At 40.8% G+C, this 24,919-nt stretch overlaps 1 protein-coding gene across 1 annotated transcript in view; it reads right to left on the minus strand.

Annotated features, from left to right (window-relative positions):
* Window positions 1-5,484: 5,484 nt before the first annotated feature.
* The window catches only part of LOC108719704 (protein cordon-bleu), a 191,311-nt gene continuing 171,876 nt past the window's right edge, over window positions 5,485-24,919 (minus strand). Inside the window, exons 9-10 of the mRNA XM_041567681.1 lie at window positions 21,109-21,699; window positions 5,485-5,592 (exon numbers count right to left, since the gene is read on the minus strand). Of these exons, the coding sequence (XP_041423615.1) occupies window positions 5,485-5,592; window positions 21,109-21,699 (699 nt within the window). The remainder of the gene's footprint in view (window positions 5,593-21,108; window positions 21,700-24,919) is intronic.

The following is a 24,919-nucleotide window of genomic DNA, read 5'->3' on the forward strand; positions in this document are numbered from 1 at the left end:
TATCCCAACCCATTTACATTGTACAAATTAATTTATAAACATATATATATATATATATATATATATATATATATATATATATATATATATATATATATATATATATATATATATATATATATATATATAAAAACAAAATAAAGAAAAAAGTCTTTGAGAAAGGCTAGAGTGCTAGCCGAAACGTCAGCAACTCCTTTTTCTCTAAAAAAAAATTTCTTTATTTTGTTATAAGCCCTGTGAGTGCTCGCCTTCTTTTTGGATATCTACTTCTGATGCTGATAGCACCCAAGCACAGTATACCTGTTACACAAGAAGTGCTGGCCCCCAACGGACTTTTATATATATATATATATATATTTACCCCACAGTACCAGCACTCCAGACGAAGGTAATTCCAGTGGTGCAAGATCAATTGAAGTATATATATTGTAGAAAGGATTGTATTTAAGGAACTCACTAAAGACACACCATATCCTTGAAAAAGGTCCCCAGGTGGGACCGAAACGTCGGATTATGCTGATATTTTCACAATAAATGACAAGATTTTTCACCTGACATACAGTGTGTGCTGATCCTTTCTTCAATATATATACTTCAATTGATCTTGCACCACTGGAATTACCTTCGTCTGGAGTGCTGGTACTGTGGGTAAATATACATACAAGTATTAGTACCGTGCACCACCACTGTCTCATACTGTTACCATCTCGGACTCCATCTACCCGCCAGTGAAAGGATATGGCAAGTGGCAGTCAAGGTTCAGTGCATACAGACAGAGCGGAGAACTTTACTTCAGAAGAGGTACAGAACATCCTATTCACGGAGACGTTTGCCGATACCTTTGGTAATCTTTGTGCCAAGGAGGCCTATCATGAATTGTTGCGTCTAAATAAAAAAGACATTGAGCTACACCTGCATGGTGTTTCTCTTTCAGATTACTATAGAGAAAAAAAGATACCAAAGGGATTCAGGATCAATAACGTCCCCACCATCGGAAGGAGCAATCCAGACTTCTGCAAACGTTGGCGCAGCATATTGGATCGCTGCTCTCTGGACCTCATCCTATTGGTGATAGAAGATAGAAGAGAATTGAAACAGGTCAGAAGCGACCTGGATGCGTTCCAAGCTGCACATGCTCCTGTCATAGCAGCGGATCGTGAGACAGACTGGCAAGCGCGTCTGCAAGACCAGATTGCCAAACACAAAGCAGAGATTTTGGCTTTCAAAAATTCAAAGCGCCTACGAGTGCATCAAGATTACAAAGAATCCCGAGTATATCGCTGGCTTACCGGTGGCGGCTCCTTTAAGAAAAGGGGAGGCGTTAGACGACCGCGCAGATCCCTGGGAAACTTTTCCGGAAGTGGTGGATCAGACAGCGAACTAGAGAGTGCAACGCAGGGAGATCCAACCAGACGCGACGAAGCACCGCTTACTCCGGTTCCTTTTTTAGAGAGAGGAGGCGCCGCCAAAGACCCGGGCAGGCCACCCGCAGGGGTGGGAGGAAACACCCCAGTCGCAACCCGCTCGCAGCAGCAGGCCAGGCAGAAAGCGAAACGGATTTAATCTTCAATTTGTCTACCTACACACCAACCTCCGCTGAGATGGCTGTGCTACGCAGAGGCCTAGGATTCGTCCCAATGGTGAGTAACCATCCCTTTGAGCACGTAGTAGATAACTATAAGTTTGCCCGACAGTTAAGACTTTGCGAACAATTTTCCATTAAGGGCAATGAAGGGGGTGGAATACACGCATCCACTGGGAGAGATTGTACCCCGGTCAGCCAGTCACATTTACCTATGGAACACAGGATTTTTAAACCGCACAGCACATATGACACACCCAGCACCAATCCATCTTTAAAAATATTCAATCGCTTGTTGGATAACAATGCTTTGGCAGAATATCGGGACAAGCGCAAATGGAGGGGGAACCTAAGCCCTGTCGAGAAGGAAGCGATTAAATCATTAAAAAGCAATAATGACATTATTATCAAAAATGCTGACAAGGGAGGGGCCATAGTAATTATGGACTATTGCTATTACAAATCGGAGCTACTTTCCCAACTGTCCAACACGGCCAACTATAGAAGGCTCACTTTTGACCCTACGGATAAATTTAAAGGTGAATTAAAAACCTTAATTAAATATGGCATAGCGCAAGGTTGGCTATCGAGCGAGATGGGGGAATACTTAGTCCCAGAATGCCCTGTTCTCCCTGTTATCAATACGCTACCTAAAATCCACAAGGATTTGCATAGGCCCCCAGGAAGGCCAATTATAGCCTGTACAGGGTCACTAAATGAAAAAATATCCCAATATTTGGACATCCTGTTGCAACCCTGTATTACTTCCATCAGTAGCTATCTCAAGGATACCACTGATTTTCTAAATGTCATTCGGAGTGTTGATTGCAATGTTGATCCATTATTGCTGGTTACACTTGATGTACAGAGTCTTTACACCTGCATACCCCATGGGGAGGGCATAGAGGCAGTGAGGCATCTCGTTACAGACAATTCCAACTATGCTGGTCCCCCCACTCAATATATCTTGCAACTGCTTGATTTCATATTACAGAAAAATTATTTTAAATTTGAGAAGCACTTTTATCTACAGCGAACTGGGACCGCGATGGGATCTAGGGTAGCGCCTGTATACGCCAATGCCTTTATGTATGATTTCGAATTGCGGCATATTTATGCCCATGATCAATTCAAGAAGTATGGCAGCTTCTACAGGCGCTACATAGACGATATCTTCTTTCTCTGGGCAGGGACGTCCCAGCAATTGGAAATGTATGTTGAAAGCCTCAACAAGCTTGATTCACCCATCAAGCTTACCCTGAGCTACAGTCCCCAGCAGATAAGCTTTCTAGATGTACAAGTGTACAAAGCAAACGGTGACCTACACACACGGATATACACCAAAGCAACGGATAGGAACACCTTGCTTCACTACACAAGCAACCATCCTAGACACCTTTTGAACTCGCTCCCCAAGTCCCAGATGATAAGGGTGGCCCGCATTGACAGCGATCCAATACAAAAAGAGGAGGACCTATTAAAAATGGGTAAAAAATTCCTAGATAGAGGCTACCCACACAAATTGATCCAAGAAAGTATGGATTTCACTAGGTCCTTGGATCGTGAACAATTACTGAAACAGAAGGACAATACAACTCGGGATGATAATGTACGAGACATGTATTATGTGAGCAAGTTTAATCCACACAGTGTTAATATTAAGAAATCAGTGCTCAAACATTGGGAGATAATGGTCAATGATGACACCCTTGGAAACATTATCCCAGCTAGGCCCAAATTCAGCTATTCAAGAAACACCAACTTAAAGGAACATCTCAGCCCCTCTGACCCAGTAGCTAAGTACACGCAATCAACTACAGCACACTTCTTAACACCACGACCTGGGGTATACAAATGCACTGCATGTGTGATGTGCAACACTCTTGTCCTGGGCTCAGAGTTCAGACACCCCAGAACAGGCAAGAAGTACAGTATTAAACACAGGATGACATGTACCACCCCAATGGTAATATATGTAATTAAATGTCCTTGCGGTCTCATCTACTGTGGTAAAACAGTGAGACCACTTAAAGATAGGATTAATATGCATAGGGCCACCATCAGAGCGGCATTAAATCCTGATAGGAAAGTTGAATCCAACAAACAGGACATCGCCCAGCAACCGGTGGCTAAACATTGGCGTGAGGCCAAACATAACCCCTCACAGTTCAGGTGCATGCCCATTGACCACATACCTAACCCACCCAGGGGTGGTGATATAGAGAAAATGCTGCTGAAACGCGAAGCCTTTTGGATCTACGAGCTGGATTGTGTGACCCCCAAGGGACTTAATGGGCTCTTACAACTCAATTGTTTTTTGACATAGCTTAACAGGTTTCCATAAGTAATGTCTACCTCTGGAGTACAATACTCAAGGTTCTAACCATATTCTTTCGATTTACAGAATCGCAGCCTTATGAATACCTTTATTCAGCTCTGTAAGTAAATGTAACCATTTATCTGTTCTGTATGCAAAAGGAAGTAATTTTAACAGTTTTTTTGATACAATGACTCTGATTTGATACACTGTTTTCTCTTTACACACACGGAACGTCATACAGTGCTAACACTGACACCTGGTGGAGAAACCAAGGAAATGCACATCACGATTTCAAAGGCAAAAGAAAACAAAAGAAAAAAAACTTTTAAAGTAACACTTCTGATTGGACTGATGACGTCATTTGGCGCCTAAACACTTTGTTGGGGGGTGGGTATTTAAGGAACTCACTAAAGACACACCATATCCTTGAAAAAGGTCCCCAGGTGGGACTGAAACGTCGGATTATGCTGATATTTTCACAATAAATGACAAGATTTTTCACCTGACATACAGTGTGTGCTGATCCTTTCTTCAATATATATATATATATATATATATATATATATATATAGGTTTATACAGTATATACTGTACATTTAATTTGTACAATGTAAACGGGTTGGGATATGCTATGCATAGGTATGGGATCTATGGGATTTATTATAAGGATTGCTTGGGTTCTAATGTTTTCAGGATAATGTATTTTGCTGTCATTTGTATATCCACACTTTAGTACCAAGTACAAATTACTGTTTTGTTATTACAGACAAAAATAAAATAAAAAAACTATTTCCCTAAAATGGGCTCTATGTTAAATACTATAACATAATTTGGATGGTTTTCATATAATCAATCCAGTACCTGTATTGTGATTTCATATGCATGGAGTCAATTGGACATTAGCAATTATTCACAAGCCAGCTTCATTTAGAGGCAGTTTATTTTGGCATGGTACAGAAGAAATAGTTTTGTATAGTAACAACAGTTGGCTACATTTTCCTACTCCATTTGTTAAGTAATTATTATAAGTATTAAAATGTGATATAAATTGATTGCAAAAATATACACATATCTATAGGTAGCCTACCAAAGCATACACTTAAAATATATTTAACATTATAGTTTCATGAAAAACAGCTGTGCTGTCATCATTTTACTGTTTGAGTTAACATTTTAATTATACATTTAATTTCAGTATATTTAAAAAAAAAACAAAAACAAAATATATATAAATACAACAGACCAAAATACTGTCAGGTGGTCCTGCACTCATCACAAATACAGAATACATTCAAAGTAAGGCTAATGTTGCTGAAATCATCCCCTTGCCCTCCATTGTGTCAGCCCAGGTTCAAAGCATGCAGATTATGGTGCCGATATATAGAAGTTAGCATATCAGATCCAAATTTGCTGCATGTTCCTGTACCTGGGCCAAAGCAAGGATCTCATTCACTGTACAAGAGACTAGCATTGGTCATTAAATACATAGTATTGTTTTTTTACACTTTATTTATAAATCAGACCATAGAGAATATTAAACAATATTCCCTTGCAGCCTGCACTCAACAGAACAGCAGACCGGTCACATCACTGTCTGCTGTTCTGTTGAGTACACGCTGCAAGGGAAGTCTCCCCAAGCTGCGGGTTCGGGGCGCTGCACCTGGACCAGAGACGTGGAGCGGTGAGTGACCTGTTAACATCAAATGCTTGCTGAACTGTGAAGTTGAATTTTAAGTGAAAGGTCCAGGGCAGCTTTACCTGGACCCACTTACAGGATGAGCGTTGCATGATTTATGCCTATTTATCTTAAAGGGCTTGGAGTGTAGTAGGGTTGAAGCGCTCCTTAATTGGTACATAGAGAATATTTTCACAGTTGTGCTTGCATAGTTTTATTTGGAATGCAAAGTAGGATATTAGGTTTATGTTCATGATGCTTTTAAAAGTTTTCTTTAGACAGAACTAATTATTGATTGTAATTTATATAGTTATACACAAAGCATATTCATACTTAATACTAGTAATCAATATTATTGGGGAGTTAGATCACTTATCTTCATATAAATACTAATATTGCTAGAGATATATACAGTACAATAATATTGTCAAAGTCTGCAAGCTGAGTACAGTAACAGATAGCGTTATGTTGTATAACAGGGTTGGAAAAGAAAAATGAATAACTACTTGTGGAATAACAGTATATGGTAGACTGCACCCCGGTTTTTGTGGAATTAATAGAGATTGTATACTTCTTTCAGGGGAGGGTGCAAAGCACAAAAACGGGTGCAATCAGATATCTACAGTATCAGTACTTTGCTCCCTGCCATGTAAGTAACAGAATTGCCAAAGGTATCTGCACCCTATGAATACAGTGCTGCCTGTGTTGTGGCAAGGCTGCATTCATGAGTGGGGGGCAAGGGGAGGTATATAAGAGTCCCATTCCACTGCCTATATCTTTCTCCTTTTCTCCTTTTCATTCACAAAGAGATCATCAGAGTAAAGGAATTTTAAGAAATCCACATATTTTTCAACCAAATTATATATTTCATATTTCCATTATTAATTTAAAGATAAAAAAAATAACAATAATCTGAACGGCTTCCCTAATACCAGTGGATGACTATTTATTTACAGCAATAAATACCTGAACAATGCTAGATTAAAAATATGAAATTCCTAACTATCTTGCACATATATGCATTAAACAGGCAGCAGATAACCTTCTGTCTTTTTAGTTTTAGCTGAACTACAGTCCCAGGTATTGGAAGTGGCAATAGACAACAGATTGTCCTACTGCAGTATATTCTGTCCTGAACAATTCCAATTCCCATTCAAGGGCAATGGGATACAGATGTATTAGTAGGTTATTATTTGTCAAGCAGTAAAGCAAAGATACATTCCAGCATGAAATATGCTAACATCTTATAATTTGTAGTATGTTTCACTAATATCATATATTGTTTTGCTAAGCATTCTGCTAATTATGTTGTATGAATTTCAAATATTGCATTTGACTGCTTTAAATTTTTCACAATTAACACAGAGGGGCATATTTACTTAGGGTCGAATATCGAGGGTTAATTAACCCTCGATATTCGACCGTCGAAGTTAAATCCTTCGACTTCAAATATCGAAGTCTAAGGATTTAGCGCTATTCGTTCGATCGAAAGATCGAAGGAATAATCGTTTGATAGAACGATTAAATCCTTCGATTTGAACGATTCAAAGGATTTTAATCCATCGAACGAACGATTTTCCGTTGAACAGAAATTGGCTAGAATGACTATGGGGACCTTCCCCATAGGCTAACATTGATGCTCGGTAGGTTTTAGGTGGCGAAGTAGGGGGTTGAAGTTTTTTTTTAAAGAGACAGTACTTCAACTATCGAATAGTCAAATGATTTTTAGTTCGAATCATTCGATTAAAAGTCGCAGTCGAATGTCAAAGTAGTAGCCAAAAAAATACCTTGAAATTCGAAGTATTTTTTAGTTTAATCCTTCACTCGAGCTAAGTAAATGTGCACCAGAGTGTACACAAAAGCAATACACATGTTTAGAAAAGTTAGCAGCACAAACTATAAATATGTACTTTCATGTCTTACCTTTATTACTAAGGCATCACCACCCAGGTCATGCCCAAATCTAAAATCTTTCTATAAAATCAAAACAATCCTATTGGTCAGCGACACCTCCTGGGCAGAGAGAAACAAATTCTTTCAAAATAATGTATTTTCTTCTTATTTTTTAAATATTATTTATGATTATTGAAGGGGACAACGAACCGACTGCTACTGGAACCTTTGGATTTCGTCTGACCAACAATGCCTAGTATTCCAGATCCGGGGAACTTGCACAAAGAAACACCAACGAGTGGATCAGAATAACAAGTTCCGTTTATTGAAGGTCAAACATAGGCTTATATAGGTTATAAGTAAAGACGTCCCAATATAGTGACGTATCAGCATAGTTATTAGCATAGTATATGTCTGTAATAGGTATATCCATCAGGATGGAGAAGAGAGACAAATATGTGCATTCGCGTTAGCTAAGATATTTTGTCTGAGGCAAGCTGATAATATTGTTTTTAGTACATGATGATACTTATGCAAGGTTGTCTAAGAAGAGACAGTACAGGGTCGTACAGAAAAACAAGTACAGAGGTCTGCAAGGATTGGCACGTAGGCATGTCAACCCTTCAACCCCCTCTTTGATCATAACATGATCATAAGACAAAGAATACAAAGTTATACAGGGTTCTAGAGGGTTCTAGAGGTGGTCATAAGGAAGGGATAGTTGAGATTGCTCAGCAGTATGAATAAGAGAATTAACACGAGAACGAAAAGAACAAATGAAATACAAATTAAACAAAACAAGAACAGTATAACAGTAACAACAAGAATAGGATAAAATATAGCTGGCATAATTTGAGAACCAGTAGGAGACTATCCAGTGAAAACATCATATTAGTGGTGCTGTAAATCAGCTTGCAACTGAGAACCTAAAAAAATTAATCTGTGTTTGGTAGCAACAGTTTTAACAACAGTATCATAAAATTTATCAGTGTGTTTGCGATATGCAGCAACAGTGTCAGTATGATGATGAATAAATGAATGACACAGAGAAACAGGGAGTTGATAATTAGCAATAAGTAAAATTAACCTAAACTATAAACTCACCTAAATGCAAATAACCGTATTGAGACTACTATGCTCTGAAGAGGGGCTAGGCCTGTCTTCAAAACCAAGAACTCATTCTTGACCAGCAGAATTAACACAACTACATGCTGGAGAGTTCCTAATCCATCCCAATCTTGTTATTTGCCTAATTATACAAACTACTTCAGTTTAAAAGAATTATCATGAAGTATTACATATCTAATTCAACCAACACCCAAAAGATTCCATGCTATGTATTTTGAAATATTGCGTTTAGTAAACATAAGTCTCTTTATCCATGTTCCAGTGCCGTTTAGAAAAGATGGTTTGAATAAAGGCATCTGCAAAGGTATTGTCCCAATTATAGTTCTTAGAAGTGATGAACTTAGTATAGTTGCATCTCCATGATATAGTCATGTTCTTGTAGAGACAGGTGTCAGCAAACATTTTCTTTATAGTGCTTTGGAAAGAGACATGGAAAAGACGTCCGGAATTAAAGGGAACTGTGAAATAAGAATGGTTCCCATCTATCACCGATTTTGAATTATCAATAAAGAGTGTTCATTTGAAATCATCATCATCATAAACATGTAGCAAGAAAAACGATTGCCAAAATCTTCCACATGCTCAGTTGTTCTATAGAAGTAGACAATTATAATGTTAGAAACTACTTTTATAAAGAATTTCAGAGTCAGGATCTTGAATCCTGATACGGTAGATTTGTTTAGCATTAGGTTCTGTACTTTGAGAAATTATAAACACAGTAAGTTTATAAAGGGCATAAAATTATAGCAATATAATGAAAACCATGAACAATAAAACACTCTCTTGCTTAAGTAAAACTAAATATATTACTAAATTGTAAACTTTTAAAAGGGTTCCACCCCTTCTGCTTAATTGCCCTTGCTTCATATTGTAACTCTTTAATCTTATTTACAATTCCACAAAAAATATTAAACTTTACTATGGTAAACAATTCTCTTAAAAAGATTGTGGCGTGATTAAAAAATTTGCTGTTACATTATCCTAATCTACAATTGCTATGGCAGGAGCTGAAGTAGCAATAATACAGGTACCATAGCTATTCTCTGGTAACTAAACATAAGCCCATGTACCACATATAAAGTAGTAGGTAGATTTCTATGTTATTAATCCATAAATAGCTAATTTTATTTTAGAATATAATAGGTTCCAAAACTCTATACTTTTCTTAAAGTTAGTATCTGTCAAATTAACAGTTGTTTTATAAATACCATCTTCTGCTCGTTGCTAAATTCATTAGCTTCATCTTTGGTTGCCTGTAAAAACACACTTAGACCAATCATTATTTTCCATGTGTCATTTAAACATGTTTAATGCTTTAAAAGTGCTATTTTCCAAGCCATATATAAATAATAATTGTTATTGTTAAACTAGTTTATGAGCAGAAATTGGGTAAACTACCATGGGTAGTCCCATTGAATCAGTTGGCCTAATGCCAAACACCCAACAATTAGTTCTATTTGCTTCCTTAGTTATTCTTTTTTTTTTAAAGTTATGTAATGATTTGATTGTTCATAAAAATTACTTTTGCAAGAGGACATATGAACGAAACCAAAAATCAGTAGTACTTAAAATACAAATACATGCTTGTCGGGTACACTTGCTCTACTACAATTTGAAACATGTATCTATATATCTTTGTTGTGTAATTTTACTGAAGTAGGTGTTACTGATTGCACTTAGAAAGGACCTTCAAATCTTGGGTCCAAGCTGTTCCTCACGTAATTTCTAATCACTACCCAGTCACCCGGTTTAAGATAGTGTGAACCAGTATTGACATTTGAATCTGGAATAGAATCAAAAACATATTTGTGTATTTCATTTAGACATTTCTGTACAATAGCTACATATACAATCCCATTCTTAGGGCTGACCCAACTAGAATGTCATAGGGCGACAGTTTGTAAGGGCCTCTTGGATTGGCGCATATTGAGAACAAATCAATGGAAGGAAGTTAACCCAAGATTTTAATGTTTCTTTGAGAATCTATTAAATTTTAATTTATATAACACCATTTAGACTTTCAACCTTCCCAAAACTCTGAGGGTTATTTTTATTTAAGACATTATCTGCCCTGTAAAATGTGTACCCCTGTTACTTTCAATGTAGGTTGGTAAAGAATACCTACAGATTACCTCATTTAAAATTTCTTAGCAGTTGCTTTTGTTGTAGCCTTAGCAACTTGGCCATGCCTCAGGCCATCCTGAGAACATGTCAATACATACTAGTACATATTCATATGTACCTACTTTAGGCAGTTGGCTGTAGTCTATTTGTAATCGCTGGAAGGGTTATTCTGGTTTAGCAAAGTGCTGTCTCGGAGATTTGACTATCTGACCAGGATTATGACGTAAACAGGTAACACAAGAAAATACACATTTTGCAACAAATGCTGGAAACCCAGGTGCTATTCAACTTTTCTAAACTGAAGCAGCCATTGCATTCTTACCTGAGTGCGCAAGTCCATGAGTTAGATGTGCCATCATAGCATACACTGCTTTTGGTAGACAGTATAATAGGCCATTTCTCCATAGATCCATGTCATCCTTGGATGCTCCCCGCTTCGACCACTTTCCTTTTTCCATCTCAGGGGCCTTGTCCTGTATTGTAGCCAGGATATCCATGTGCAACGGCCCTTTGTGGTCTTTCTGGATGCAAATTACTGTCATTATAGGCAAGAGTGCAGCTGACTTGGCTCTCTCGTCAGCTTTTGCATTTCCTTGTAGCTTCTGGAATTTGAAGCTTTGTGTGCGCTTGTACTTTAAGAATGGCTACCTCAGTTGGAAGCTGTAATGCTAACAATAGCTGTTTTACTAAATTTGTATTTGTATTCTTATTTGGTTTACCTGATGATGTCATAAAATTGCTGGCCCTCCAAATCAGAAGATAGTCAAGACAAATACCAATACAGTACCTGCTATCAGAAAAGATGTTTTCCCTTTGACCTTCCACTAGTGTGAATGATGCGATGAGTGCTTGTAGCTCAGCTTCTTGAGCTGACATGTGTGGAAGTAGATTCTGCAGAACTAAAACATCAGACAAATGTTACAACAGCATATGATATTTAGCATCCTCAGTACAGTAGCGAGAACCATCAAAAAACAATTCACAATAAGGATTTAACAAAAGTTCATCTTTTACATTATCAAACCCATGTACCTCACTTTGTCAGGGTGTATGAAACATTTGATGTATCCCAATGTCTTTACAGATTTGTTGAATCTATCTGCAATATCTGAAATGGGTACATTGATTGTACATATTTGGCTGCGATAGATAAGAACCCGGGGCAAACCATACTCTTGATACTGCATCACACCTCCCCCTTTTTGAAATGTGGGTGAGACCATGTGAGGCAGCACCAAGTATGGTAACAGAGCACGGGGTGCGACGGGGCAATCGCCTAAGCGCAAAAAAGAAACATCACCTTCTGGAGTTTTGCAACCTGCTTTGGTAGTCAGATTAGGCACTACCCGATGGGATGCAATAACATCTTTAACTGCTGTGAGATCCTGAACAAAACTCATTCTTGCCGGGCTTTTTAATTGGCAAGATGGGCTGATCTTGTGAATTAACACTCCCCTGTCAAGTAACCCTTGAATGACTGGGCGAATCTCCTCTCCTTGCGCCCTGGACAGTGGATGCTATGGGATTTTGGGCAGGGGGGCCGTGGGTCTACTTGTTTGGACAAAGGTGGGATGGATGACATCAACTAGATATCCATCAATGATAAAGCCCATACATCAATTAGGATACATTATAATTCGGGAGGTACGGAAGGTTCCTCCTTAGACATTTCTTTTAGTGACAAAAGATTTGCTGTATCTGGGGCATTAGTCATCTCAGACACTTACTGAGGTGGGACACACACACTCAATCCGGAATGCAGTATATGGTGCACCCTAGTTTACAAAGGATGTCCCTACCTATGAAACTGTCAGGGATGGGGGCACTGATAAGAAAGGCAGTTTGTGTAGATACGGGACCCCTACTTGGGCTGGGTTAACAGGGTTAGTGTCCCAATTCATTTTAGCTAGCAGATGTTGGTAATCCAATGGACCAGACACATGTATGATTACAACTAACATATCATTCCAATTAGGGTTATGGGCACTATGGATAAACAAGAGTTCCTGTCCAAATTTGTGTGGATTAGTACGAGGCTGTGGAACGTCTTGAAAAATCCTTCTAAGATTTGGTGCTGTCCATGGAATAAGCTTTCTATCTGTGTTAATGAGACGTGCTGCAGGGACGCCCGCTACCCCCCTTTTTCTCTACGGGCGGGGTAGAGCTTGGCTGCGGGGCTGATAACTGCCTGTATCAGCGCTGCTGTTTTCAGCACTGAAAGATAAATTGTCTCTTCTCACTATTCTCTATTTTCTAACTTAACCCTTCTACTAGCAGATTTTCTCTTTGCTTTCTAGCTTCCTCTGATTCTACGGCACTTTCCTGACCTTCTTCTATGTCACTTACTTTACCTTCTTCTACTGATTCTTGCTCTCCCCTGCTCTGATTATGGGAAACATTCCTAGCATAGGGAGTTGATGGATCTATGTATGCCATATGAGTTACAACCACTCAACTCTTGTGGGGCTAGAGCTTCTAATACATCACTTTAACATTCCCTCTTTGTTCGGACCAAAATTCTTTGTGTAAACATTTAGCAACTTTGAACCACGCTTCAGCGGTCTCTACGAGACCCTTATCATTAAGATGTACAGAGACAGAGTTGTATCCGCGTCCTATCAACGTCTGGATACCACACGCATTAATCATCTAATTCTACTCTCTCAGAAAGAGAATATCACAAAACATAAAACACAAACCGGGTAATAGATAGCTCTATACAGGTTCAATAAAAAGCTGCAGGCAAGAAAATACCTGTTGTTGCTGGCTGCCAGGAGTCGATTTAGACAACAGGTATGAACAATAATAGCAGGTTTGACACGAGTAAGAAACTATAAAAATAGGTCTTCCCGTGTCCCGGAGGTGATCAGTCTCCGTCCCGTCCTCCATTGGTCGACCTGTGTCCTTTGTATCGGCTGATGAGCAGTCAGAACCTGCAGCCTCACTATGGGCATCAAAATTGATAAGGACACAAACAGTCCTGAGGATATCTATTCCCGTCTTAATTAGATTATGGGTGTACACCAGAGGAACCATACTGACACAAGATGTTCAGTATAGAAAAAAAGCTTCTCCCCATCCTGCTATTTTATCAACCCAGGGATCAACATAAAACCCTACTGTGGGACTGCATCTATACACATATTCTTTACAAGTTTCACCATTAATGGGTGGTGGCAATTTCTTTGAATTTTTTTCGCAACCATATTGAAATAAAACACGCTGTTTGCTTGCACCAAATAAGTAGTGAGTTTCTTAGTGAGAAAAGAAGAAAGGGCAGATAGAAATACTAAAATTAAATGTATGTAGTGTTACATGCAACTCTCAGAGTTCCTAAGGAAGACTACTTATTTGAAAAAATAATATATAAGTGGTTATTACAACTTATATCCTAGATTTCAGAAATACTAAAAAAATACAGCCTGTCTCTGAATGGCAGAGCTCATGTGCACTAATAGTGATTTATAGGGAACGTGTGGTTACTAAACTCAAATACTACTACTGAGCACAAGCAAGACGTCAAAAAGAAATAGAGTAAAGCGATCGCAATAAATCAAAACAATTTACGAGCTGTCTTGGGATCGAGGGTCCCAACAAAACCTTGTCAACTCACAGAGGTATTCTTTAATATAGCGATCATTTTACATGTATTATACACAACAAAAAATATGCCTTAACCTTTAAACATTGTCATAACACACAAACAGTAAAACACAGACACAGACAACATGCAGTTGAATACAAGGCAGTGACGTTACAGCAGAAATCCGTTCCAGGAGTAACAATATATGAACCGGGATCCTAAAACTTGCGAAACCGGGAGTTTACCTAAAACTCCAGAAACCGGGAGTTTACCTAAAACTCCTTTGGAATCCCCATGATGATACTTATGCAAGGTTGTCTAAGAAGAGACAGTACAGGGTCGTACAGAAAAACAAGTACAGAGGTCTGCAAGGATTGGCACGTAGGCATGTCAACCCTTCAATTATTATTATTATAAAGTTTCATTCTGCCTGCAGACCTATATTACTTGCTACATAATATTGCAGGCTTGGAGGGTATTTTTCAGTGCACACAGCGGTGGCTTTACCAGTGTGTTGGACTAACAGTGACATCTCAGATTATTACAATTTGATTTATGATGAAAAATCTGAGGGTTTATTTTGTTGTGTGTATGTTAGAAAAATACAATTTTATTATTTGTTAAAACTGTGTGATCAGGCAAACGCAGTGCTTAATATGAAGGGGATACTATCTGGGCACTGTATATTAAAAAGGCACAGAAAGAGTTTAGAGAACTGAAAAAGTACCCCTGTCTTAAATAGAATTAAATAGAAATTTAAAAAATGTTGCTGGAAATGTTCCTGCACTGTGCAATCATCCGCTGCTCTGATTACATGTCTTTTGCCATTTGTTAAGGAATATCTCAATTAGAGAGATTAAAGAGATTAAATACTTTATTATATAATTTTCCTGCTGCTTTTCCTATTAAACAGTACAAAGACAAACAACTGCATCACAAGGAACATGGCTTCAGTATAGTCTTTTGCTGCACTGCTATTTCACCTGCCAACAAGAATATTTTATTGGAAATATCTAACTGCATTTCGAAGCAGACACATTTTCCTTGGCACATACCTCATTCAGAAAACAATATATTAGAACCATTATTTTGTAACATAGAAAATTAGGTACAAAAACATTTGGCCAGCTGACAAGATAATCACACAGACTTGTGCTGTTCTGAGCCTCTCATGTGTGTCGTTGACTAGGTTTCGCAAGTCTGTGGAGCGAGTTTCCTTTAATTACTTTCTTAGACCGTATACTGTAGAGACCTGTAATAAGAAAATGCACGGTCAAGCCAAGCATGTCACACTGAAGATATCAACAAGGAGGTGAAAGTGTTGGTTTCATCATGCAGTTTAACATTGCTAATGATTAACTGTTGAAATCTGGATAAGAATATACAGTATGTCGGCTTCCAACTGTACATTTTATTTTAAAAGTGAGAGTCCTGAATGTCTCTTGTGTCATTAACTGGCATCATTTAACTCATTTATTCATGATTTTCAAAACAAAAACCTAGTATCTAGTACCAGCTGCTCCACCAAACAGAACTATTGAAAGCAACACACTAGTCTGATGTAGCACACTAGTTTGAAGTCTTTTTACAAACATGGCAGAGACCCTATAGGCCATTTAATAACATAGTCCTGAGCCAAACCTGCTGTAAAAGTAGAATGTTAGCACTGGGCATGATGTTTTTCTCCACAGTCATGTGGGATAGAGTGGCAAAGATGATGTTCTTCAGGCAGATTGGTAGATTCCATATGAACAGTGTGGAGTGCACACTGCAATTTCTGCGCAGAGGCCCTATAGGGAAACTAACTTGTTGGCTGGTAATAAATGCAACTGCAGATTTGTATATAATTCAACTTTATTGTTTAAAAGATTTTAATTTCCATTTAGTTAGTATCAGGGCACAAGTTACATTGTTTGTGATGACATATACTGTGTTGGTGTGTGTATGTGTGGTTTTGGAATGGAGGCTGTAAAGGCCAAAGTAGCATATGAATAATTACATTTTTAATGTAAATGTAAAGCTCACTACATACAATTCTCAAACCATTGTTTAGTTTGCATCCTATGCAGTTTGGCACATATGGAAGAACTACACTGATCTGGCCACGGCTGCATAACATTATTGCATGAGGCTTGTATCTATTTTTTTTCCCAGTACACTGATAATCTCCCATATGGAGGTAATATTGGTCAATAAAAATGTACACCAGGAGGGAACCCTAACTTCAGTGATCATATGGAATGAGTGCATAAGTACCAAACAGACTAAGACATGTTCAGTCAATTTATGGTGTAGAAAGTAAGCTTTTAAAAAAGTGACAACTGTATTACATGAAATAATTCCAGTTTTAGGAACTGATATGCCATATTTAATATTGTTTTTATGACTGTGTATGACTGTGGCTCCTGCAATTAGTGATAGAAATGGAACAGTATTCTTATAATATCCTGTCAATAATTATACCGATCAAACACAACCAAATTTATATATAAATACTCTTCCATTTCTCATTTATTCTTCAGAGCATGACATAGCTCAATAAAATGAACTAAGAATTGGAAAGCTTTTTTATTGATTTACTAGCCCTTTAGTAATTGCATCATAGCAGAGCCAAAGTGATATATTACTCACCTGAGACAAAAAACACTGTCCTGTGGGATATTTATGCTTCTAAAAAAAACATCTACTTAATGAAATATATAATAGCAGATGAATGCAGATCATATATCAGTGCCACATTTTGTGTGTGTGTATATATATATATATATATATATATATATATATATATATATATATATATATATATATATATAAAACCAGCAAAGAGCCAGCACTCTCTAATAAAGTGTTTGTTTGCCTGGGTGCACGATCAATATAATATCTCCATCCATCCAAAGAAGATCAGCACTCTCAGGGCTTAAAAATATGAAATAAGTTTTATTGAAAATAACCCAGCATAGGATTAACGTCTCCGCCCAGTCCAGGGGCTTTCTCAAAGTGCTGAATCTATCAATGTACATGCCTTATTACTACTAACTGGCGGGAAAAACAACAGCTGTAGTGGTATCACTTGATTAGCATCTGAGCCAAGTCTGTTGCTGAACTACTCAAATTACATTGTTGCATCACTAAAATCTTTATGCTATACTTAAATCCTTTTCATGTTCTACACAATACAAGTACAAAGTAAAAGCAAGTTAAAAACAAGATACATTGTAACAGTGTTATCTTCAACAAAATAGATAATGAAAACAGCTTGCATTGTTGATATAGTAAGTATACTTTGTATCAAATTATACTCAGATTAGTTAAAAGAAACACTTGGTTCATGCTGTTACTAATGTGTCAATCTCTGAATGGTGTTGAGGGACTAACATATGATTTATCTCCTCTATTACTGAATCAATTAATAAGTACTATATAATATTCTCGTGGCCCCTAGCTCACATGTAATGCTGCTGAAAAAATACATAGAAAAACACAACCTCCATGTTCAAATACCATAAGCTTCGTTAATGGTAACTGATTACTCCCCTATCCAGGTAAGTGGAACATGCATATGCCATCCAATCATGTCAAAACCCATCCTAGCCCAGAAGTACATATATGAGGAAATATGTGAGCTAATGTTGAAGTGTATACATATACAAAATATTAATGTGGTGATATAATTAAAAACAATTACATGTGTTTCACCAATATTAGTGTGCGTGATATCTTATATGTACCATGTGAACCCTCCCTCAGTTCATCAAAATATGAAGTGTACCACCACTAAGGCATATATCAACCCCCTTGTTTTATATATATATATATATATATATATATATATATATATATATATATATATATATATATATATATATATATATAAATTTTATACATTTCATTTGTAATTCATAACAGTGAAAATCACATTGTTAGATTACAAATATGTTCAGGGTGTTTATGTATTAAAAAAGGCACAATGGACCATAGTTAATTTTTGTTTTGCCCTTATCCCCTCAGCAAACTATTGGTCAGCCTAATTTTTCTAATATTACTGTGCATTCACCACTATAATCCTGACCACTGACCAGCAATATCATTTCAGTGATTATATCATTTCAGTTGGCCCTGAGCAGCTGTTGAGAAGCTAAGCTTAGGGGTTGTCAGAAATTATCAAACACAAAAAGAGGTTGGCCTGTAATATAAGCTGATGATAGAAGGCTGATTATTTGTCAGGGAGCCGGGAGCCCCCTCTGGGGAGTAGTCCGGATCTAGGAGGAAGCCCCTCAGGAGGGATCAGGATCGTGGTATCCAGGGATAAAGCAGAAAGGGTAATCGGGTTCAGGCTACAGGTCACAAGGCAGGCAGAATATAATCAAAGTCCAAAGTCCAGGCAGGGGGTCAATAGCTGGCAGAGTATCAGCGAAGTCCAGGTCCAGGCAAGGGGTCACAACAAGGAATCAGGCAGATATAAGTAGGGAAAACAGCAAGGGAACCCAGGAAACTCTCAGGGAACAGAATCCTATTTTCGGGCGCCATCTTGGCGTCTCAGGCGTCCTTTTATGTTTGAATTTGGCGCCCTTGCGCCAGCGTCAGCGCGCCTGCGACCGTCGCGCCGCGCTGACGCCACGGCGCCGGCGTCGGAACCCACGTGGGTTGACTGGGTGCCGCCATCTTGAATTCTTCGCCGCCGGGAGCGGACGCGACTCCTCGCGCTCCCGGCGGTCTTGACAGTACCCCCCCCCCTCACGGGGGGCCTCAGGACCACCGGGACTTGGTTTCTGGGGAAACCTGGAGTGGAAGTCTCTTACCAAATGAGGAGCATGCACATCACGATGTCCCTCCCAAGAGCATTCTTCGGGGCCAAAGCCCTTCCAATGGATGAGATACTGAAGGGACCCTCTGGAGATTCTGGAATCAAGGATTCTCTCCACCTCGAATTCTTGTTGACCCTCCACAGAGACAGCAGGAGGAGGAGATTGGACACCAGAGAAACGGTTGGAGACGGTGGGCTTCACCAGGGAGACGTGGAACACGTTGGGGATTCTCATCTCTGGTGGGAGTTGAAGTCTGATGGCCACAGGGTTAATTATCTCCAAGATGGGGAACGGACCCAGGAACTTCGGACCCAACTTGGGAGATGGCACCTTCAAGCGAATATTCCTGGAAGAGAGCCAGACATTATCACCCACCTTGTAGGGAGGAGAGGGCCTTCTACGGCGATCCGCGAAAGTCTTGTGGACTAGAGCACACTTCTCCAGATTAGACTTGGTTGCAGCCCAAATAGCAAGCATATGGGCTGTCAGATCATCTGCAGCCGGGACGTCCGACAACACGAAGTCCTGAGGAAAGGCTTGAGGGTGCTGTCCATACACCACCATAAATGGAGACCTTCCTGTGGAGGAATGACATGCATTATTATGAGCAAACTCTGCCCACGGGAGGAGGTCAGACCAATCGTCCTGGCAAAGAGACACGTGGTTCCTCAGGAACTGTTCTAAGGCTTGGTTCACACGTTCAGCTGCCCCATTCGTCTGCGGGTGGTAGGCAGATGAAAATTTAAGTGTTATTCCCAAGTCTTTACATAGAGAACGCCAGAACTTGGCGGTAAACTGGGTGCCTCTGTCGGAGACGATCTCCACCGGGAAACCATGCAGGCGGAAGATGTACTTAATAAAGAGTTGGGATAATTCCACCGCAGAGGGTAATTTCTTCAAAGGGATGAAATGGGCCATTTTGCTGAAGCGGTCAATGACAACCCAGATCACAGTATTCCCACCGGAGGGAGGAAGTTCGACAATAAAGTCCATAGAGAGGTGCGTCCACGGACGAGAGGGAACCGGCAAAGGCTGTAACAACCCGCTGGGGCGGGAATGGCTAGGCTTAGAAGTGGCACAGATATTACAAGCAGCCACAAAGTCCTTTACATCCTTGCGGATATCAGGCCACCAGACTAGGCGCCTCAAGAGTTCAAGGGTCTTGGCCGGACCAGGATGTCCAGCTTGTCTGGAGCAGTGGGTTTGTTGCAGGATGGCCAGGCGAAGTTCTGGAGGGACGAAGGCCATGCCAATCGGAGTATCTTGAGGAGCCGAGGACTGCCCAGCCAGAATCTGGTCGGCAAATTGGGGATACAGAGAGGCAATGATCTTGACTGGTGGAATGATTGGCTCCTGCCTCTCAGGGTCACGATCCACCGGAGTGAAGCTACGAGACAAGGCATCGGCTTTCAGATTCTTGGAACCTGGGCGATAAGTCAAAACAAAGTTAAAACGGGAAAAGAAAAGGGCCCACCTGGCTTGTCTGGGATTTAGCCTCTTGAGGGACTGTATAAACTCCAGATTCTTGTGATCTGTGAAAATCTGGACAGGAATTTCAGAGCCCTCCAGGAGGTGACGCCATTCTTCAAGGGCAAGCTTGACTGCTAAGAGTTCTCGATTTCCGACATCATAGTTCTGCTCTGCGGATGAGAACTTCTTGGAGAAAAACGCACAGGGGTGCAATTTTCCATCAGTGGAGTGTCTCTGAGACAGGATAGCTCCGGCTCCGACTTCAGAAGCATCGACTTCGATGCAGAAGGGTAGTGCAGGATTGGGATGTCGGAGAACAGGAGCGGACGTGAAGGCCTCTTTCAAGGACTGAAAGGCTTCTATGGCGGATTGAGGCCACAGGCTGGGTTTACCCCCTTTCCGGATGAGGGCCAGGATAGGTGCAATGCGGGAAGAGAACCCCCGGATGAACTGTCGATAATAATTAGCAAATCCGATGAACCTCTGGATTGCCTTGGTACTCAGTGGGAGAGGCCACTCCTGGATGGCCGACACCTTCACGGGGTCCATCTCAAATCCCTCTGGAGAGATAATGTATCCTAGGAAGGGGATCTTGGATACCTCGAAGACACACTTCTCCAACTTGGCGAAGAGAGAGTTCTTCCTCAGACGAGAGAGTACCTCCTTCACCTGGGAGCGATGACTTTCAAGGTCCTTGGAAAAGATCAGGATGTCGTCCAAGTATACGACTACGAACCTTCCTAGGAGATCTCGGAACACATCATTAACAAACTCCTGGAAGAAGGCAGGGGCATTGCATAGGCCGAAGGGCATAACTAGATATTCATAGTGCCCATCCCGAGTGTTGAATGCCGTCTTCCATTCGTCACCCTCCCGGATGCGAATGAGGTTGTAGGCCCCCCGGAGATCCAACTTGGAGAAAATCTTTGCCCCTTTCAGCTGGTCAAAGAGCTCGGCAATCAGGGGCAGGAGGTACCTGTTCTTCACGGTGATCTTATTCAGACCCCGATAGTCTATACAAGGTCGAAGGCCTCCGTCCTTCTTCTCCACAAAGAAGAACCCAGCCCCTGCAGGAGAGGTAGAAGGGCGGATAAACCCCCGCTGGAGATTTTCTTGGATGTACTCCTTCATAGCGGTAGTCTCTGCAGGAGAGAGAGGGTAGGTGCGCCCTCTGGGGGGCATAGCTCCTGGCAGGAGTTCAACCGGACAATCGTAGGAGCGATGTGGGGGAAGGAACTCTGCCGACTTTTTACAAAACACATCGGAAAATCCCTTGTAAGTGGAGGGCAAAGTCTTTAATTCCGCAGAGGAGACATTCACCTTCTCGAGGGGTTTTGACGGAAGGCAATGTTGCAGGCAAAATAAACTCCAACGAGAGATCTGCCCAGTGGACCAGTCTATGGTGGGGTTATGCAGACGTAACCACGGAAGACCCAATATTACTGGAGTAGAAGGACAGGGGATGATGAAGAAAGAAAGTTTTTCTTGATGCAGCGCCCCAACTTGTACAGATAGTTCCGCCGTGAACTTTGTGACGAATTCAAACTCCAGGGGTTTGTCATCTATGGCGGTAATTTGCAGGGGTGAAGATAAGGGAAGCAGGGGAATCTTCATGCGTTCGGCAAAAAAGGCATCCATGAAATTGCCATCCGCTCCGGAGTCGAGGAAGGCCCTTTCGAAGATAGACTTACTTGCCAGGTGAATCTGCAAAGGAAGAAGAAGTCTGCGTGAACTTTCTTGATACTTCTCCTGAGGACCTCGAGTGATGCCCCCTACATGAGAAACCTGAGACATACCTCGGGGTACAAAACTCTTGGCTTTGGCAGGACAGGCGTTGGCAAAATGGGAATGCCCACCACAGTATAAACAGAGACCTGCCATACGTCTTCGGAGTCTTTCCTGCTCGGAGAGGCGAGTCTTTCCTACTTGCATAGGTTCCTCCAAGGGGGACGTCGACACATGAGTCACAGGAACAGCGGGTGTTTGCAGAATCGGCCTTTGAAAGCGAGGGGCCAACAAGGGAGAAAATCGTCTGCTGCGCTCTCTCTCCACCTGGTGCTCTCTGAGACGAGTGTCCACTTTAATGGATAGAGCGATCAGCCCTTCCAGGGTGTCAGGAGTCTCTCTGGAGACGAGATCATCTTTGATGCGGATGGATAGGCCTTGGTAGTATACAGCCTTGTAAGCGTCATCACACCAGGTAGTCTCCGCCATCAGTGTTCGGAAGTCTATAGCATAGTCATTGACACTGCGGCTTCCCTGCCGGAGCTGCAAGAGACGGGCAGGGGCGTTCGTAACCCGACCTGGAGCATCAAAGATTAAACGAAAAGCTTGGAGAAAGTCTTTAACATCAAAAGTTAGCGGGGAATTCTTCTCCCAAAGAGACGTTGCCCACTCCAGTGGCTTGCCTTCCAATCGAGACATCACATACCCCACCTTGGAACGCTCACTTGGAAACTGTGTGGGTTGGAACTCAAATTGAATTTGGCATTGCGTGGCAAACCCCCTGCAGGCTTGTGGGTCCCCACTGAAGCGAGGGGGAGGTGGAATGCGAGGCTCACCTGTCGGGTAGCTTGCGTTCGTAGGGGCTGCCGCCATGGGGGGATCTCCAGTAGGTGGAGCATTGGAAGGCTCAGAAGGCACTTGAGCTAGCAGGACATCGAGTGCTTGCCCAATGCGAACCTGCTGGTTTTCGTAGTCCTCCATGCGGGATGCCAGTCCGCGGAGCGCTCGTCCGACATGAGGTGTGGCTTCCTCAGAAGGATCCATGGCCCGAAAATAATGTCAGGGAGCCGGGAGCCCCCTCTGGGGAGTAGTCCGGATCTAGGAGGAAGCCCCTCAGGAGGGATCAGGATCGTGGTATCCAGGGATAAAGCAGAAAGGGTAATCGGGTTCAGGCTACAGGTCACAAGGCAGGCAGAATATAATCAAAGTCCAAAGTCCAGGCAGGGGGTCAATAGCTGGCAGAGTATCAGCGAAGTCCAGGTCCAGGCAAGGGGTCACAACAAGGAATCAGGCAGATATAAGTAGGGAAAACAGCAAGGGAACCCAGGAAACTCTCAGGGAACAGAATCCTATTTTCGGGCGCCATCTTGGCGTCTCAGGCGTCCTTTTATGTTTGAATTTGGCGCCCTTGCGCCAGCGTCAGCGCGCCTGCGACCGTCGCGCCGCGCTGACGCCACGGCGCCGGCGTCGGAACCCACGTGGGTTGACTGGGCGCCGCCATCTTGAATTCTTCGCCGCCGGGAGCGGACGCGACTCCTCGCGCTCCCGGCGGTCTTGACATTATTAAATTTGGTTTCTGTGCTGCCATGTACCAATAATCTGTATTAATTATCAGCCTTATATTGTAATATATAGTGAATAAAGTACCCCCTCTTGTAAAATATAAGGATATTATAAGTTACCGAGGAGTTTCATGACCATATAAAAACACAAGGCCGAAGGCCGAGTGTTTTTATACAGGTCACGGAACTCCAAGGTAACTTCTAATATCCTCATATTTTGCAACAGGGGGTACTTTATTTATTATAATACACAAGTTTTAGTGAGTCATGTGACACAAATTACATCACTACTCACTGTTTATAACTGATGACATCAGTACTCACCGTTTATAAGGATATAATTTACAAGATATTCATGGCTTTTGTGTATTATATACTGTATATTATATGTGTACTGTATATTGTGCATCAGTCCCTAAGCTCAGTAAGTGACAGCAGCACTGACCATGTGCAGTGAATCAGCAGAATAGAAGATGGGGAGCTACTGGGGCATATTTGGAGGCACAGATCTTTATTGCTAAAGGGCTTTGGTTGTCTTGGGCTGGTACAGAAGCCCAAAACGTACAATGTAATTATTAAGCCAACTTCTTTAGTTAAAGCTTTTGTTTTCCTTTAATGCTCCAGTTTCCTGCCCATGTAGACTGCACAGAATTGTGATCTAGCTCTAAACCAAGGCACTATGGGTAAATGCTTTGCTAGAAATCAGCGGGATTTACAGATACACAGTGCTACAGCTCCTACATGCAGGCAATTTAAAGTATTTAATGCACTTTACCAGTTGTTTTTTAAATAGGCTTGTCATTTGGAAAATAGTCTAGATTGCCCTTTCCTTGTCCTTTAAACATATTTTGTAAAGTTTTCAATAAATAACACAAAACTCTGTAATAAGTAGAGTAGATTTAATACAAATGAATTTAAATTATATAAAACCCGACTGATTTTTGGCAATAAATTGTATTTTTGTGTTAAAGTTATTAAGTTGAAAGGGTATTTTCATGTATTATTATGGGGCAAGTTTATTAAAATTACATTTTTAGTTTTGCTGCGGCTTG

Source organism: Xenopus laevis, chromosome 6S (genome assembly GCF_017654675.1).
Source record: "Xenopus laevis strain J_2021 chromosome 6S, Xenopus_laevis_v10.1, whole genome shotgun sequence".
Taxonomy (NCBI): domain Eukaryota; kingdom Metazoa; phylum Chordata; class Amphibia; order Anura; family Pipidae; genus Xenopus; species Xenopus laevis.